Raw genomic sequence first — 17,964 nt, 5'->3', positions numbered from 1 at the left:
CCATCGGGCGAATATTCCAGGGTTAGATGGTACGCGAGGCCTAGATGCTCATATCTCTACGCATGCGCAATCTCTAAACTCAAGCGCGCATTTTTTGCTGTTTTCTTGAAGATCTAACAGCGCGTGCGCACGTTGGATCGCCTCGGGCCGACTTCTCCTGCCAGAGAGGTTAGAGGTTACGGCAGGAGCGTCAAGAGAAGGAAGAGGCGGTCGCTTGTGAGTGGATCCATCATGGCGGCGGCTGAAGAAGAAGCGGTTTCGTGAGATTTTGTGTTGAAGGTTCGACCATGCACAGCTTAGCGACTACTGCGGTAAGGCTAACCTTGGTTTCGTTATTTTCCTTCCGCTCAGGGAGAGGAAGGGAAACAACGGCACGCCTGAAAAGTACAGAACCTTCTCCCGCCGCGCTCCATCTTTCATTGGCTGGTGAAATTGGGAACGGGGTGACTGTTGAGAAGAGAGCCACTGCATTTTAGCCGCCAAGTAGGAAATGCTTATTTCTTTCCATCTGTACTCGTTCTTCCTGGCAGGGGTTTCCGCTTGCCTTGAGAAAGAGAGCTGTTGGCGTTTTACTCTGCGCTTGTACGAATCTTGCGTTGTTTGTGTTCATGTTCCATATGTTCACTTTCGTAGTTGCATGTGGCTCAGTGCTGCTGAAATGTGGGTTGGTAGGCTGTTTAGTTTATTCGGTATTTAACCTGCCCTCCCAACAAGTGGGCTCAGGATGGGGTACAACAGTCATAAAATACAATTGCATAACAAATTTTACAATAAAATGTAATGACGTAGATAAATACTCGTTAAATGATGGTTGACTCTTGGTCTTATATTTGCATATGTAGAAATATGTAAAAGACTTCTAGGTTCAGCTGCCATCCCTGACACGTGTGCCTAACGCACTCCTATTCAATGTATTGTCGAAGGCACTCCTGTTCAGGCGCCTCTCAATGGGCATTATTTTGAGGCTCTCAACGGGCATTTATTTTGAGGCTTTTTTCTTAAGTAGTACTCTGAACCTAAGTATATTTACATGCTAACACCATTTCAGGGTATTTTGACTTGCAGCGTATAATAATTTATTGTATAAAAGTTGCATTCAGATTTGTATTGAAAGTATATTGTGGTTTAATAGTAGTACAACTTCTAAGTTTGTTTGTAACGTTGGCAATAATGAAGAATGGACTTGACATCAGTGAATGATAAAATGGGTAGCTGAAGAAAACAATTTGGTATGTAGGTGCCCACTACCCAATATCATCTTCACAAAGTGAAGTGCAAAGCCACTCTTCTAGCTATCAGTAGGATCTCAAGCCTGCTCCTTGCTGCTTCTTCTATTCCACATCTAATTCCTACCCCAAATCCACCTTGTTTTTTTCTTTTTCCCAGTTTTCTTCTGCTACCTTCTGAAAATTTCTATTTAATTCTATCTAATTTTGTTCAAATCCAGCCCTAAACGTTTTTGGTTGTTGTCATATCGCAAGCTGTTTGGGTTGTTTTCATATCGCAAGCTGTTTACAGCCTTAAAAAATATGGGTTTTAAAAAACTAAGAAAAAAATAAGGGGAAACTACTTTGTTTTCTCTCAGAGGAACATTTAATGCTTAGTGTTCCATGTGTGATGAGGAGGAGAGGATGAGAGATTCCCATATAGGCTGTCTTAGAGAATCTGTTTTCTATTGTAAAAATTAAGGGTTGGTGATCTCTGCTGGGTGATATTTAATTTAATTTATTACATTTATATTCAGCCCTCCCCGCATCAGCGGGCTCAGGGCGGATAGTAAATACTATGCTAACTTTGGACAGAACTAGATGCTACAAAGAAACAGTCCTTTGCTGTTGTAGCCATCTCAAAACATGTAGTAATATGTGATAAAATAATGGTGCAGCTTGATGTTACAACACTGCATGTTCTTTTTACTCATTGTTAAGAAGAGAAGAAGCTACAGGTTGCTGTGTTTGGTGGCAGCTAGTGTTGTTTTTTTAGGAAAACTTGAAATCACATCACAGTCCTTTCTCTGCCATGTCTTTATCAGTGTGTCATGGTGTAGCGGATTATAACTGTTTTCTCTACATGCCTGTCTGCCACAGTATTTTAGTAGTTTTGTTGCTTATGCATTGCAGACTCGCTTGAAGCCATCCTCAAATAGCAAACAGCTAGATTTTTCAGGTACAGACAGTTATAATGGGGTAGTCTATAATATAAAACTGTAATTATTACTTTCATTTTTATTTGTTCACTCTCGAAGTTCTGAAGTAATGATATTTAATGGGTAGGATGGTACAGTTTCTGCCACTGAAAAAATGATTAAAATCATATTTCCATTTACACAGAATATAATTATGAAAAGAGGCTTCTTTGAAGTGGCTATAAAAACAATTTCCCTAGTAAAGTACCTCCTTATTTCTTAACGTAAGTGGAACAGTAAATGGCTGCAGCTAGAGATGTTTGTCTTACAAAGATGATGCTGTGAATAAAAGTTGTAATTACCTTGCCAGAACACTTCTTATGATCTACATGTTTTCAGCTGATTTCCTATGTTGCTGAAAACAATGAAGAAAAGAGAAATGGGTATAGTTTCTGCAATTTCTTTTAATTTCACTTCCCACCCAGGATGCTGCTGTTCAAGCAAAGTGAACTTTCAAGCACTGTTTCTCCTGTCACATGGCAAAAACCTGGATATGTTCTTGTTTCTTTCTCCTTTATCTGCCTCTGAGCTTGTGAGCCTGTTGATTTTTTGACTGGGACCTAGTTAATGGATGACCTTCCTAGATAAGAACTGGAGAACAGTAATCCTTAAAGCTAGAATAGAGCTCAGCATCTGAAAAAATAGTCAAATATCAGAACAGGAAGAAAGATCAGAATGATATAGATGTGGTTCAGTAAACCTATGTTCAAGCTAATAAAGGTTGCAGAGTATGCTGGACTATTGCTAACCAGTGGATGATGGCAGGTTTAACTTGCTTCCTCAGTGCTCATTTTTATATCTCTAGTACCTGTAGTATAAAACAAATTTGTTTCATCTGGCTCTTAACCTGTCTCAATTTTCCTGAATTTCTCTCATCTGTTAAGCAGGAAGAGTTGAGTTAAGCCACCCCCCATCCCCCCACACACACTCCTCATCATGAATAGAGATCCTACTTTTGAGTTGAGGTAAAATTTTCTTGACTGTCAGAAGCCATTCTATCATAAGTTGAGGCAGACCTGATGATGTAAATAGTAAAGCATACAAGAACTATGTCTTGATCACTGCCCAAAATATCATACAGAATATTGTGCCCATGATGACCAAACTCTTTTTTCTTTTTTATTAAGTTTTATATAATTAAAAACAAATCTTTAAAAACTACAATTACTTGTATACTAATAAAACAAACAAAAACAGCTAATCAACTTACAAAAACATACATAACACAGAAAAAACCACAAAAACAATCTAAACTAAAAAGTTCCTGATTTTCTCCAAAACAAATATGCATATCATGTCAAATCTACACTTTTTCTAAGTGATAATTAACAGTTCTCATTTTTCTAATGTCAACATCCCTTAATCCAGAAATCATCCAGTCATTATCATCTATTTCATATAAGTAGTCTATGACCAAACTCTCCAAGGAAACCCCCGGGGTGAGAAAAACTTTACTACAGTGTCAGTCTATATATGATAGAATGATTAACTGCAGCACTGGGTAGTTAGGACTACCATCTTGCAGCTGACTCTTTTGAAAGCCTTGTTTTTCTTCCACTGCAAAATACTCTCTAATTCTCCCCCCACCCCATCATTTTTTGTGCTGATATTTTTGGTTTGCCTGAAGTCTATATGTGCACTCACTTTGAAGGAAGCTGGAGTAGTCCCTCCTAAATTTACTTACTTGGAAGTGTCTACAGATTACTCTTGCTTGTCCTTGAAGTTGTTTATGGGGCTTTATTAAAAACTTGTTTTTTTTAATTGGACTTAAATTTTGTTTTTCATTTAAAGCCTGTGCCAACGGCACTGGCTCAGGTTGATCGAGAGAAGATTTATCAGTGGATTAATGAACTTTCCAGCCCTGAGACTCGTGAGAATGCACTGTTGGAGCTTAGTAAAAAGCGAGAGTCTGTCCCTGATCTTGCCCCAATGCTATGGCACTCTTTTGGTACAATTGCAGCACTCTTACAGGTGGGTAAGATGCATTCTTTGACTGAAATAGCCTGTCATACTACCTTATGAACAATTTATTGGGCACTGGCCTCTGTTTATGTCTGTCATATGGTTTGGAAGCAGGTATACTTAGCAAGTACCCTGACTTCTTTGGTCCAGACTAGCCCATTCTAGACAGATCTTGGAAGTCAAGCAGGTTCAGCTCTGGATAGCACTTAAATGGGAGACCACCAAGGAGGACCAAGGTCCCTACACAGAGGCAGGCAATGGCAAACTGCCTTCATTCATCTCTTGCTTAGAAAACTCTACAGGGCTTTGAAAACCTCTGCCTTGTACTTTCTTTCAGCTTTAGCCCCTGCATCTTAATCTGGGAGTAATATTGGCTTGTGCTGCTTTGAACTTCGAAAGTGCTAATTAATTGCATAACTTTGTCATGTCCCTGAAGTTCTGCCTTTTAACCCGGTAAAAGTGCATGTATCAGCTGTCCTGGAAGAACTTCGGCCATCCTAGTAGTGACATCTTGCTCATTAAAATTGTAGCCATGGGTGAATCGTTGGATACGTTTATATTGTAGCTATTCTGGAGAACCCTTTGAGTTCCCACAACTAGTTCTGCACAGTTTATGTGGGCAGTTTACTAGAAATTCTCTATCAAAATGAGAAACTATTCATAAAGGTAGCATAAAGATGTTATTATCGGGTATTGAAGGATGCATAAGAGGGTGTAAGCATTTCCGTGCAAACATGTTTTCTTCTTCTGGCCCCCACCCCAGGAAATTGTAAATATCTACCCATCTATAAATCCACCAACTTTGACAGCTCATCAATCCAACAGAGTCTGCAATGCTCTGGCACTTCTGCAGTGTGTTGCATCGCATCCAGAAACCAGGTAAATATGTTCTATGTACTTGTTCTCTAGAAAACAGTTTGCCAACAAGTGTTACGTCTGATGTTAGGGAAAAGAAAAATGCAATCAAGCCTGTGTTTTATCTGACAGAGCAAATAAACAGGACTTCAAAGTTGCACATACAGAAGCCTCATAAGTTTCAGAAGCAGTAATGGTATTGAATGTGGTGCTCTTCAAGGGAATGAAGTCACTACTGGACATGCTAAATGTGTTTAGTTAAATTTGGTGGAACTAAAACCTTTGTATGGGAATATGAAAAAACCCAAATTTGGGGTGTATTAATTATTCCTAGCCAAGTTCCCAGATATCCTGAGGCCATAAAATGTTATCCAAAAATTTTTCTAGATACATAAAGTGGAATGTTCATTTTAAATTATATACACACACTACATATTGAGTAACACACACCAATTAATTATGTTGCTTACACAGCTATTTTAAATTTGAAACTCTGTATTGAAAAAAAGGTATTAAGGTATTAGAAAATGATCACACTGTCATAAACAGTGAGGAAAGCATTGTTGTTAATTATGCTGGTGAGGTATTTTCCTCTCCAAGAACATATTTCTGTATGGTCAGGTAAATGTTGTCTAGTGGAAAGACAACTGTTCATACCAGCTGTCTGACAACTTACATTTCATTTCAGTGGTTCTGTGGGTCAGTTTTCTTTGCAGAAATCATGGGCCATTTTATATCCCAACACGTTATATTGGTTGGGATAAAAAGGACCCCAATGGCAACATCAATAGATTCCTGTGGTTTTCCTTCCTGTGTGCTTTCTTGTTTTACAGAAAGAAATCTAAGTGGTAGGTGACCATACTTAGAATCATTTGCCAGCGCGCAGATGACAATGTTCTGGGGACATTGATAGAGACCCTTCCCAGAAGGACAAGGCTGTACGGCCCCTTATCTGTGAATTCTGACCAAAACGTGCACCAGGGGCAGAATTTTACCCCTCTTGTAGCGCTTGCTGGCCTAGGTGGGTGGTGAACACAGCCCATCATACTTTTTGCTATTTGACACTGCCTCTGAGGTGTGCAGAAATGTTAGCAAAGATCCAGGAATATTTTCTCATATTTTTGTTCTTCCTTGAACTGAGCACCTATAATCAATACTTCACTTTCCAGGCAAGAGAACAGAATGAGCTTGTTAGCAACCACAAAGCAAACTCTTTTTGAGCTAACACTCAAAAGACACGATGGTTCTGTTCTGTTCGTTTTGGGGGGGGGGGGTTAAGAAAACAGTGCTGTTACTAACTATTACTGTACACAGTACATTATAAAATAACATCTGTGCAAAAACAAGAGAAGCCTTGTTAAATAGCTGAAAACACATGGACAGCTTCCATTTTATTAGTGGTGATGTGGTTTGTGTGACACTTTACCCATTAACTTTTTTGACTAACGGTCACTGCCTGCATGGTGTCAAACAAGCAGCCCAGAATTAGGAGCTGGGATGTGTGATCTAGCACTTACACATTAAAAGCTTCTAGGTGGCAGCTAGGTTATAGACTGATTTGGAGTGAGGTGGGATCAAGCATGTCACCATTAAACAGCCTGCTACACAGACGTAAGTATGGAGAATGTTTCCTACTCATTCCATATTATTTGCGTCTATCTCCTCCCTGTACCTGAAATGAGTGAATTAATAGAACATGTTTTAGGTCACTTTAGGCAGGTAACCATGTTGTTCTGCAGTAGAACATCAGGATTTGAATCCAGTAGCACCTTAGAGACCAGCAAGATTTTCAGAGTGTAAGCTTTCAAGAGTCAGGGCTCCCTTCTTCGGATACCATCTCTCGAAAGCTTGCTTTATCTATACAGTGCCACAGGACTCAAATCCTGCTATGCTCTAGATCAGTATGTGTTCCAGTATTGCCAGTTTTCCTTTAACTTTTGACCCGTGAAGCTATGGTGGTAAGAGAAAACATATGACTAAATAATTGCAAAGCAAGGAAGAAGGCCTATTTTTCCCTATATGTGTTGTGAATTAAAGTTATTTCTGCTGTATTTATTACCACCAATATTCAGTGCTATAAGGCCAGAATTCTTAGTTCTAGATGTCTCCTAGGACTTACTTATTATTATACCATCAATGTGAGGAGAAAAAGGCACATTCCCTGAGGAGCTTATTGTCTAAAGTTGGGTATAAGGAAGACTGTAAAGAAGGGGGCGGTGAAGATGTGAATAAATGTGGAAAAAATATTTTCACTCCAGTCATATTCCCTTTAGGTTCAGTAGAGGAGGGGGTATTTTTGAGTGCCTTATGTTGTCAGTGTAACGAATAGAGAAGTTTTGGTTCCAAACAAGAAATATTCCATTTGATAGATGCTTATATCTACTTGACCAGCTTTTAGATTTTTTTTTTGTTGTCCATGGCCTAAATCATATACAGACCTAAACATGATAGTTTCTTTGTACTAATCTGAAGATACTCTAGTTAATTGCCTTATTGGAATGTTGTATGTTAATTGTCTTTGTTAGACCTTGAACAGCTCTAGGCCACTGGTGTTTGTCTATTCAGTGTTACATTTTTCTGAGAAGCCATTTTTCTCTCCTTCCCTAGGTCAGCTTTCCTTGCTGCTCACATCCCCCTTTTCTTGTATCCCTTCTTGCATACTGTTAGCAAGACTCGTCCCTTTGAGTATCTGCGGCTCACAAGCCTTGGAGTAATTGGTAAGTAGCTAGTCTCATGCTCTATCACTATCAGCTCTCTTTTGAGAAACTGAATAGTTTGGTTTCATCTGTTAGATATGCAGAACAGAAGCACCCCTTAACCGGGGGTGAACTCTTGTCTGACATGAAATTATGTAGTGGTCTCTCAGGGCCAAAAAAGTTCTGCTTTGTGGTTCAGTATAGAGATGTGTGCTTGAGTATATCTTGGATATACAGATATTCCTATTCCAGTTCATCCTGAACATACTTGGCAATAACTGGGACTGCCATTTTAAAGGTCGCAGCAGCTTGTTTTTCACTTTTTTGCATGTTTCCCAGGCAAAAGGCAGCCGGGGGGGGGGGGGAGCTCAACTGTTGGTCCAGTCACAGTGATTCTCTCATGGCCCACAAACTGGCCTTCTGACTGCAGCTTCAGGGCAGTATATTTTGAAGTGCTTGTTTTTGGCTGCTCTGTATGTTACTTCTGATGCATGCTGCCAGGCTGGTTCTGGGATTCTGGCATTTGTTCTGTTGGGCTTTGTTGGCTGTTTTTTATTGGTAGGCTTTTGGTGAGTAGTTGCTGTTATGTGTTTGGCTAAGATTTCTGTGCCCTGGTGAAAAAGTTGGATTTTTTTCCTTAAAGGAAACAATAGAGTAGCTGGAAGCACCTTGTTCAGGGGCCTGTAAAATCAGACCCTTGATCTAATCTATTTGAAACTGCAGTGGGGGAGTGCCTTTTGATGACAGGCAGCCCTCATTCTGCTGTAATTTTGGCATAATTTGCATGAAAAACAGCCCTTCCAGCCCCCCCCCCCCCGGGAAAGATTCCCGTATAGGGAATAATGGTCCAATTAACTTCAGAATCCCCCCTGCCCCCCCCCCCGGCCAAACCCTGATCTGAATACAAAACTGGTATAAGAGGACCCAAATATTGGGAATACTGAAATTTATTCTTGAATCCAAAACATACTAATTTTTTAGTGCTTGTTCCTTGGTCACTCATTTGCCATATAGAGCAAATTAGTGGGATAGGAATTCCACTAGGAATAGTTTTTCATCAAGACTAAGAATGCATGCTAGTTTCTGTTTTACTATTAATTGGCTATTTCTTCCATGATTTATGTTCCATATTAGCTTGGGGCAGTATAGAATTTATGGCTTGTATCCAACAAACCATAACCGGTGTGAAGCTTCTGGAAATCTGTCCTCTTCTGCTGCAGTTCATAAACAGTGGATTTTCTACAGTGCAAGGGGGGAATCAGTTAAAACTGTTCCCCCCAGTTGACAGTATGATACAAGCCATTGTGGTTTGGTAACCTATTTAGAGGAGCTTGGAGCTGTCAACCCAACTTGTCTAAGCATGCACTTAAATAGACATAAGGATTTGAGTCCAATAGCAACTTAGAGACTGACAAGATTTTCAGGGTATAAGCTTTTGAGAGTTAAAGTTGCCTTCTTCAAATACATATCTGAAGCTCTAACTCTGAAAAGCTTATACCCTGAAATCTTGTTCAGTGCTGCAGACCAGCATGGCTACCTATCTGAAACTATCTTAAATGGACATTGTAAAAAAAAAAATTAAATGGAGCACTCATTGGCGTTTAAGGATCTTGCATTTGTTTATAGCCTCAGGGATAGACTGTTACAATGTGCTTTGTGTTGGATCAGCTTTGAATAATATTTGAAAACCTCAGCTGATATAGATTCATAAGGTAGATGTCAAAAATCAGAACTCTGTGGCAACTGCACTAGACCCAGGTATGTTTTAGGTCCAGTTCAAATAGGTGTGGCTCCACACTGCAGAGGGCTTTGTATTGGTCATATATACTTGAATGCACTCTCTGTACATTCATTCCTGTCTCTTGAGAGAGCTGGTTTAATGGCGTGTCAAACCTTTTAGGGTTTGTAGCAGGGTCTCCGGGGCAATTTAACATTCTGGAAGCCTATCTGAGTTAAGTTTATCAAAAAGTAGAAACAGTGATAGAATATTTCCTTTTTCTGACATTTGGGATCTTTCTGCTTTAGCTGAGTGCTACTTACTCCATGGCTTGTAGAAAGCCATATTTACAATCAGCCAAAAGAACCACATGACTACTAAATGCCCTATGCACCACGTCACTAAACACGCAATTACTCTAACTAACCTATTAATTGAAAATATGTATCTATAGCCTTTTTAATTACCAGAGTACCTCTGAGCTTAGAGGGTTGCCTCTCTCTACCCCTGTTGACTCTTAACCAGCCTTTTGTCTGGTGTGAGGGAAAGGGCTTTCCTGTCTGCCTTCCTCTATTCGGCATGAGGTACAGCCCTTCATGTCAGAAATCGCCAGGGTACCTGGCCATGGAGAAAGGGTTGTAAAATCTCCACCATCCCATTATGCTTTTTTCCCAGGCGCCTATTTTGTGATAGCGGTTTTACTCACTGTTCTCTGTATCTGCTTGCTTTCTTCCCAACAGCCACCCATGTGCTGGTATGAGAGCACAGAATATGTGGCAGGGGGAGGGGTGTTGTACAGGATAGGTCCTTTACTTGCACAAGGTCTGCAGCTCCAGGAAGCTTGTAGCGTACCCTCCTCTAGTCCCTCTGGCAGCCCCTCTTTAAACTCAGTAGGTGGTTCCTTCATAGAATGACCTTGAAAATCTTGCTTAGAACAAGACTAAAAGCAGAAAAAACACTTCCTCTGACCAATGACTAATTATACTAAATGACTTCAGTCTCATAAACAATGCCTGCTTGACAGACTATCCTGCCAAAACCAGCCCAAAAAGGGGAAACAACTGGTCCGAAGTAACCGCTTATTATGGTTGTTGTGGGTTTTCCGGGCTGTATTGCCGTGGTCTTGGCATTGTAGTTCCTGATGTTTTGCCAGCAGCTGTGACTGGCATCTTCAGAGGTGTAGCACCAAAAGACAGGGATCTCAGGGATCTCTTTCGGTGCTACACCTCTGAAGATGCCAGTCACAGCTGCTGGCAAAACGTCAGGAACTACAATGCCAAGACCACGGCAATACAGCCTGTAAAATCCACAACATTCTCCGGCCGTGAAAGCCTTTGACAATAAACCGCTTATTATGTTCCTACAGATAAATTTCTCTCTCTCCTCCCAACAGAACCAAACAATAAGCAAGATTAAAAGTGTAAAATTAAACTAGAGGACAACTCTAGTTTAGACAGCTTCAACAAATGCTCTGCACAAGCAACTAGAACCACAAGCCCTGTTTCACGGTGGTAACCACCTGCCAGCCACAAGGCCTACTGTGCAATAGTGGTCTTGCCTGATTTCTTGGAATCATGAGGAAATGGTGCTCAGAAGAGCCACTGAGTATCTCTAGTTTGATTAATGGTGGCAGTTTGATTTACCAAGGATATGTAAATACCACAAATCTCAGTCATTAGTTACTAACCATTGTATAAATGTAGCAATATCATCTTTATCCATCCTTACTAGTTATTGGGGAATTTACAGAAAGCCTCATGAATCCCAACCACTTACAGAATGATTTAATGGGCAGAAGATTTTTTACATTCTATAGCTTGAAGGGTTTGCATTTCAGGTATTTCAGTGAGAGGAAGAAATGTCTGCAAGGTCTTAATAGAAAAGTTTTTGCATTTGTTTTCAAGCCTTAGATTGGGACAAGCTCAGTCCTACTGCTTCTTGGTCATCTTCTGTTTACTCTCCAGCCTCTCCTGTAAAGAGAGATTGAATTGGTGGGTAAGCTTTAGGAGGAAGATGACAATTCTAACATGTTAATAATGCAACACAAAGGGTTGTGGCTCCGACAAAGGCTGGTTGTCTATTTAGGGTTAGGATTAGGGTTAAAATCATTAAGCTACATGAGAGCCAAGAACAGCAGTCTTGCACCAGTCATGAAATTATGCTAATATTTAATTGGTTTCTATTATTTCTTATTTCCTATAATTCTGCTTGTATAAAGATAATGATTAGAATTGGACTACAAGTGGAAAGATCTGGGTTCAAGTCCTCATTTGCCATGAAGCTCACTAGGTGACCTAGGGCAAATCTTCTTCCCTAACCTACCTAACAGGGTAGTTGTGAAGGTAATATGAAGGGAGGGGGACCATGTAAGCTGCCCTAAGCTTTTTCAAGGAAAGGTGGGATATAGAAATATTAAAAATAAATATTTAAGTATTTTTCATAGGGGCCCTGGTGAAGACGGATGAGCAAGAAGTAATCAACTTCTTACTGACAACGGAAATTATCCCTCTGTGCTTACGCATCATGGAGTCTGGCAGCGAACTTTCCAAAACGGTACTGCTTTTAGTATAATGAACTGATTGTAGCTTCTTAGCTGCTTCTCTTTTCTTTCCAATGCATCATGTACATCATATTCCTGCATGCAGAAAACATGTTTGCCCCACAAGGTTAGTTGGCTGTTTCTCTCTGTGGGGCAATTGCAGATGTATACTCTTCAAATTGTCATGATGATGCCTGCCTCCTTTCTCAAGTTGTGGTGTATTTTCATCCAGGATTCTTTTATGCTTGCCATTGCACCGGAGCACCATGCAACTTCAAACCAAACTATTCTCAGAATCTGTTAGAAGAGAAATTATTATTGTTTAAGTGCAGTCCAAGTTTCAGAGTCACATAAATTATGTGGACATATGTGTTTACCTGAAAATTTACCTGAAATTATGTCTAGGTCAGTTTAGACCTAGACATACCTTTATGTATTTTTCATCCTTATATTAGGTAATTGATTTTAGTCGATAATAAAATAACTGATTCATATACCGCCGTTCAGGACAACTTAACACCCACTCAGAGCAGTTTACAAAGTGTGTTGTTATTATCCCCACAAAAATCACCCTGTGAGGTAGGTGGGCTGGAGAGAGCTCTGGAAGAGCTGTGACTGACCCAACATCATCCTGCTGGCTTCAGGTGGAGGAGTGGGGAATCAAACTCAGTTCTCCAGATTAGAGTCCTGTGCTCTTAACCACTACACCAAACTGGCTGAGTACAATAGGCACTAACCAGTCTATACAGTTGAAGCTCATTACTCTCCCCCTGCCCCAAAGAGATGACCAAAGAGCTTTTTATTTCCTTATCTGTGGGACCAGGCCAAATATTTAGTTGCAGTACGCTCTGTTCCCATTGTATACCCAGCACCTGCAACATGAAGTTTGTACTTAATTTCATAGTGGCTAAAACCTTTCCTATGATTAAATGTTCTTTGACCAATCCTTTCAGGCCTCTAGCTTGACCTAGATTTTTTGTTTTGCTTAAGATGTGAAGGCACATCTAAGTATTGTATACTTAAGTAACGCAAAGACTTGTTCATTCCCTTCCCTCTTCTGTCTTTCAGGTTGCTACTTTTATTCTACAGAAGATTCTATTGGATGATACAGGGCTGGCTTATATCTGTCAGACTTATGAGCGATTTTCTCATGTGGCAATGATATTGGTAAATTGCTCTGCTTGAGAAATTCTTTGAGAGAACTAAATGGGTCTCTAGAGTAAGATGTAGAGAGTACACTTTGGAGCCTTGTACAACTGAAAGGTTTCTACTGCAGCAAGGAAGGTTCAGTAAGCTCCTGATCTCTAGGTATAAATCTGTGCCAGAGCATTAGAGAGCAACACTATGTCAAAGCATGGTACTAAAACTGCTTATCTGAAAGCATTCCCTTTTTGGGCAAGCCCCAAGTTCTCAGGTAACTGAGGAGTAGATAGCAGCTGTGATGAGTTTCATAAGGTGAACTGCCTTTGTGACAAGCCCTGCTCTTCAACCAGTTCCAGTTCTTTGTAGGAATTTGGGCTCAGTCTGCTCAAAATATTAACGAATATAATTAGACTAGTGCCACAATCCAAAGAAACTATAAACATACATAAAAAATTGCACTCTGTTTCTTTGAAGTCCTTGCTGCAGCTGTTCCTGTTGCCAACCATGCATGTTACTGTTTAAAATCTCTGGCCTCTTCAGCTGTTGGAGCTGCTCCTATGAAAACTTAAAATCTTCTGGCTGCACATGTAGTATTTGCATGTGTAAGCATATAGTTTCCTGAGATAATTGGCTGTACTTCCTTTAATAAACTTTGCTCTGTTACTTCAGTATCCAATTGGAACACTTCATTTTTTCCTTGTGCTTATCAGTGCTATTTAATAAAACCCTTGCAATATAAAAAGTGGGATGGAAAGATAGTAGTTGGTTTTTGGTACCTCTTTTTTTTTTAGATGCCAGACAATTTGAGTAACTAGAACTGTCTTTAGAATTATGTGCTGAATAATAGTGTTGAATTAGTAGTGTCATAATGTAATTGAAGGCAGAGCTTGCTGTATAAAAAATGTTTGTCTTGCAGTCTTATGTTCCAGCCTCTGCAGATGCAGGGCAGTGCTCTCAACTCCGATTTACACAGAGTTCATGCAAGTGAGACTATTGCCTAGAGAGATTTAAAGGATCATTAATGACTGAAGAAATTGATTCCACCCTTCCAAATTCCAAACAGGGCTCCTGACTAGTATGCTAGATTTTTTTGTTTCCCATATTGCACTAGATTCTAGACCTTTGTTTTTGTCCTTGCCAATGACTTCTTTCAGAGAAAGCAAATATTGTCCAGGAAGCAGTGAGTGTCTCAATAACTTTATTCATGTAGTACCATCAGTTTGCATGGTGTTCTATAAAAGAACATAATTCAAAAATGGATCCCTGACCAACGAATTTATAATCTAAATGGAGGTGGGGCAGAGGGCAAAAGTAGCAAAGAAGGATGCAAACAAATACATTTACACTTCAAGAAGTTCCCATGCTCTAACTTGTTTGTCTTGTTTTTTATCCCAGGGTAAAATGGTCTTGCAACTTTCCAAGGAGCCTTCTGCCAGGCTGCTGAAACATGTTGTCCGTTGTTACCTTCGCCTTTCTGATAATCCAAGGTAGACATCTTAGAAGTTTCTAGAAGTCTATTGGCAGAGATGGAGGAACTTGTGTTTCCCTATGAGACTGTGGCCAGAAGCACTTGGCAGTGCTTGACAGAGAACAGCAGATCTACCTCCTGTTTTTCCAGAGAAAATATCAATCTACAGTTTCGTAACTGTTCCCAAATTAGGGTCTGGCTGGCATCTTCAGGACTTTTCACAATTATTCTGTACACTGAGATGTTGAAATGGGAACTTATCCTGTAAGTGGTGTAATTTATACACACATGCGTTGAATAAGACTCCCATTCCTGGTTTCAGTCCATTCACAGTATTGTAGAGAACATGCCGTCTTCACCCCCCTTCCAAATTCAAAAAATTTCTGCATTTATTTAAACAGCAATTAGTCCTTTTCTCTTTTATCTCTTGGCTATTGAAGATTACCGTGTTTCTTAGAAACAGGAAAAAACCATTCGCCTTCTTCTGTAGGTCTTGTTCTGATGTTCTAGTTAGATACTGTGGAAAGGATGGGGGAGATGATACAAATTAAGTGAAGGGGGGAAGAGTGTGCAACTGTTTGGCACAGATGGTTCTAACATTGACAGCTATTTACCTAGCCTAAAGTATTCAGTAGGGGGGTTAGCTCCCCTCTTGTCCATGTGAGTTTATTTGTTGGCCCCTCTCTTTCTTGTCTCCTGATGTAGGGCACGGGAAGCCCTCAGGCAGTGCCTTCCTGACCAGCTGAAAGACACCACTTTTGCCCAGGTTCTGAAAGATGACACCACCACCAAGCGTTGGCTGGCACAGCTGGTCAAGAATCTGCAGGAAGGCCAGGTCACCGACCCCAGGGGCATACCCCTTCCTCCACAGTAACAGCCAAGGAGGTGACAGAACCCAGGAGGAAACAGCTCAGGTTTACAGAGAGCCAGGAACCAATGACCTCTTTCAGATCCTGTCAGGCATGTGTGGGCAGCTCCTTGGACTGTCAATAGCCACCTGCACTGCAGCCCATTCTATAGTTACTTCTCACCATGCCTCTGAGGATTATGACACCAGCAAACACAGTTGGGATGGAGAAGCCTTCTTCTAGGGTGTGGACTTTGCCAACAGCTCATATGAGCACCAAGCTTGGCAGGGCTTTGCCAACAGCATCTCTCTCTGTTTAGTTCAGTGTGTCAGTCTTGGGAAGTGTTCCTCAGTTTCCTTGTTATTCATTGTTTACATATGAGTTCAATAAAGGTTCGTCTGGTCATTTGACCCTCTTAGGAGTACCTTTTGAGCTGGACCTAGCTCTAAATAGAGGAGGCCTGTTTACCTCTTTCCAACTGGAACCATACTTTCAAAAGAGGAGACCGCAATGTTCCTTAGTAGGACAGCAGTTTTGGCTGGGAACCTTTGAGTTTTAACTCCCAGAGGAGTAGGAGAGGAACACTATAGTATACAGCTCCATATTTTTTTTCCTGGTAGGTTGGAAGGCAGTAACTCCCTGGACTGCATTCTTTTGGCCAAGCATTAGAGCAGCCCCTGCCTCTGTAACTGTATTTGAACCAGTGTCAGATGTTCTACTGATCCACCGCCACTTAATTCCTTGTTGGTAACATCCAGAATGCCACCAAAGCATTCCTCTACTCTTCAAACTGTGTCAGAGGGGAGGGGTAATTGCGTGCGTGCCATGGCTTAGAACCATTAAGCCATATGGCCTTCATTTTGTTGCAACTAATGCCTCTGGTTAGTATAGGGTTAATGCTAGGGGTGAGCAGACAGTACAGGGACCAAGAGCTATTTCAGGCAGTTAGTAAAGGCTGCAGGTATTTCAGCCTTGCTGGCTGGCCCTGGAAAGTGTAATAGCTGCAAAACTCAAGGGCTCTTGTGCTCTCTATCTTCTTTCCCCTGCTACCAGTCTGAGTGCATTCAATTCATCCACTTGAACGTAACTCCATTTGTTGGCGTCTGCCTTGGCTGAGGAGCCATTAAGCAGTCTACAAAGGCAGACTTTTGCCTGCCCTCTAAAGCATAGAAGCAAAATAAAACAAGGGGAGGGGCCAGGGAGAAAAAATAATCCAGGCTGTCTGTCAGTTGCACAACAAGATTGTGAGCAGGTGGCTTCTGGGCCCTTGCTAGACCCCTTGGCCTCAGCACTTGCTGCTGCTGCTTTGGGTAGGAACAGATCTTCCCTTTTTTAATTTTTGCTGATGGCTGGCCATGCCAAGCCAAGAGTGTCTTAACTCTTCCCTCTGTACATGAACTGCTTTTGCTCTTGCAGCGGCTCTCAGTTTTATAACAGCCTTGTCTTTCCATCCCTGCCTTCAGTGGACTTTACCAACTGCTTCTGTTTTGTAACTTGAATAAAAAATAAGCCAAATGAATCTGGATCCTCTGATTTAATGTTTTGGGAGGGTAATAGGAGGCATTACAAGGAACGCATCTCTTAAAAACATTATTTTCACCACTAAGTGGCAATGTTGCCTCTGTACAGAAGAGAGGAGTTAGATGTTGTTGTGTCCATATTAAGTGCTCTTCATAGGTGGGGTGGAAGGGGTGTGTGTGGCTGGTTCACATGGCTGGTAACTAATCTCTAGCAATGAAATGGGCTCACTTCTGCTGTGTAGATCTGAGATGCATCTTTTTGGTGCTCAAGGAAGCAAAGTTAATAAAAAGCAAATAATAAATAAGTACCCCCGGTGGCCTCCAGGATTCAGTCTACTCCTGATCCAAGTAAGAAACAGATATGCAGTAAGTAAGTAAGTCTTTCTAGATCATCAACAAGGCTATAATTTGAAACCCCCTGACTCAGAAGTATAGCATCATGTGTGCACCCAACTTCCACTCAGTTGTTTCTGATGGTAGGCAGCTTTTATGTTTTTGGGTGGTCCTGCCAGTGTGTTTGTTCTCATAATGTAACCTGTAATTTGAGAACATGCATAAGGCTATCTGATGTAAAATATGTTTAAATGTTTAAATTTTTAAAAATAGTCTTCAAAACCCTCATGCCCTGAGTTGCAGACCTGAGTTCTGCCTCACTGTTGAAAGGAAGGGCTGCAGTCTCTATAACGCTGCAAGCAGCAGTCATAAGAATCTTGTGCTCCATTAAGTGCCAAAAATAGCAATGAATTTTCCAGTTGGTGCAATAGCAATTACTGGGTACTGCCAGAAGTATAGTCATCCCTTCTACATCAGTTGACAGCTACACGTACAAAGTTGATGGTTCAGCCTTCAAGCCACTGGCAGAATGCACATTGATTTAAAGGTTCTGGTTTGTCCCTTTGGCCACAGGGAGTATGCCATCTATTGGATGTGTGGTTAAAATCTTTGCAGGAAATTTTAGTTCCTCTAAACATAATTTGGGTTTCTCTCCTCCAAAATCACAGTAAAAACAAACTTCAAAGACTTACTGAGAG

General features: G+C 40.8%; 1 protein-coding gene across 1 annotated transcript; it reads left to right on the top strand.

Moving 5' to 3' along the window:
- The first annotated feature begins 2 nt into the window (after positions 1–2).
- Positions 3–16,932, top strand: CNOT9 (CCR4-NOT transcription complex subunit 9). Its single transcript, XM_054972466.1, has 8 exons — positions 3–311; positions 3,977–4,156; positions 4,911–5,026; positions 7,610–7,719; positions 11,859–11,968; positions 13,023–13,121; positions 14,493–14,584; positions 15,271–16,932. The coding sequence occupies exons 1-8, from the start codon at positions 288–290 to the stop codon at positions 15,437–15,439; spliced, it is 900 nt and encodes a 299-aa protein (XP_054828441.1). The 5' UTR covers positions 3–287; the 3' UTR covers positions 15,440–16,932.
- Positions 16,933–17,964: the final 1,032 nt, after the last annotated feature.

Source organism: Eublepharis macularius, chromosome 2 (genome assembly GCF_028583425.1).
Source record: "Eublepharis macularius isolate TG4126 chromosome 2, MPM_Emac_v1.0, whole genome shotgun sequence".
Classification (NCBI taxonomy): Eukaryota; Metazoa; Chordata; class Lepidosauria; order Squamata; family Eublepharidae; genus Eublepharis; species Eublepharis macularius.
This window is presented reverse-complemented; position numbering and strand designations above follow the sequence as displayed.

Bases quoted from the DNA above. Each gene is read 5' to 3' on its own strand.
- CNOT9 (XM_054972466.1), top strand. From the start codon at position 288: ATGCACAGCTTAGCGACTACTGCG. The intron at 5,027-7,609 runs GTAAATATGTTC...CTCCTTCCCTAG, and splicing joins GCATCGCATCCAGAAACCAG to GTCAGCTTTCCTTGCTGCTC. The intron at 7,720-11,858 runs GTAAGTAGCTAG...TATTTTTCATAG, and splicing joins CACAAGCCTTGGAGTAATTG to GGGCCCTGGTGAAGACGGAT.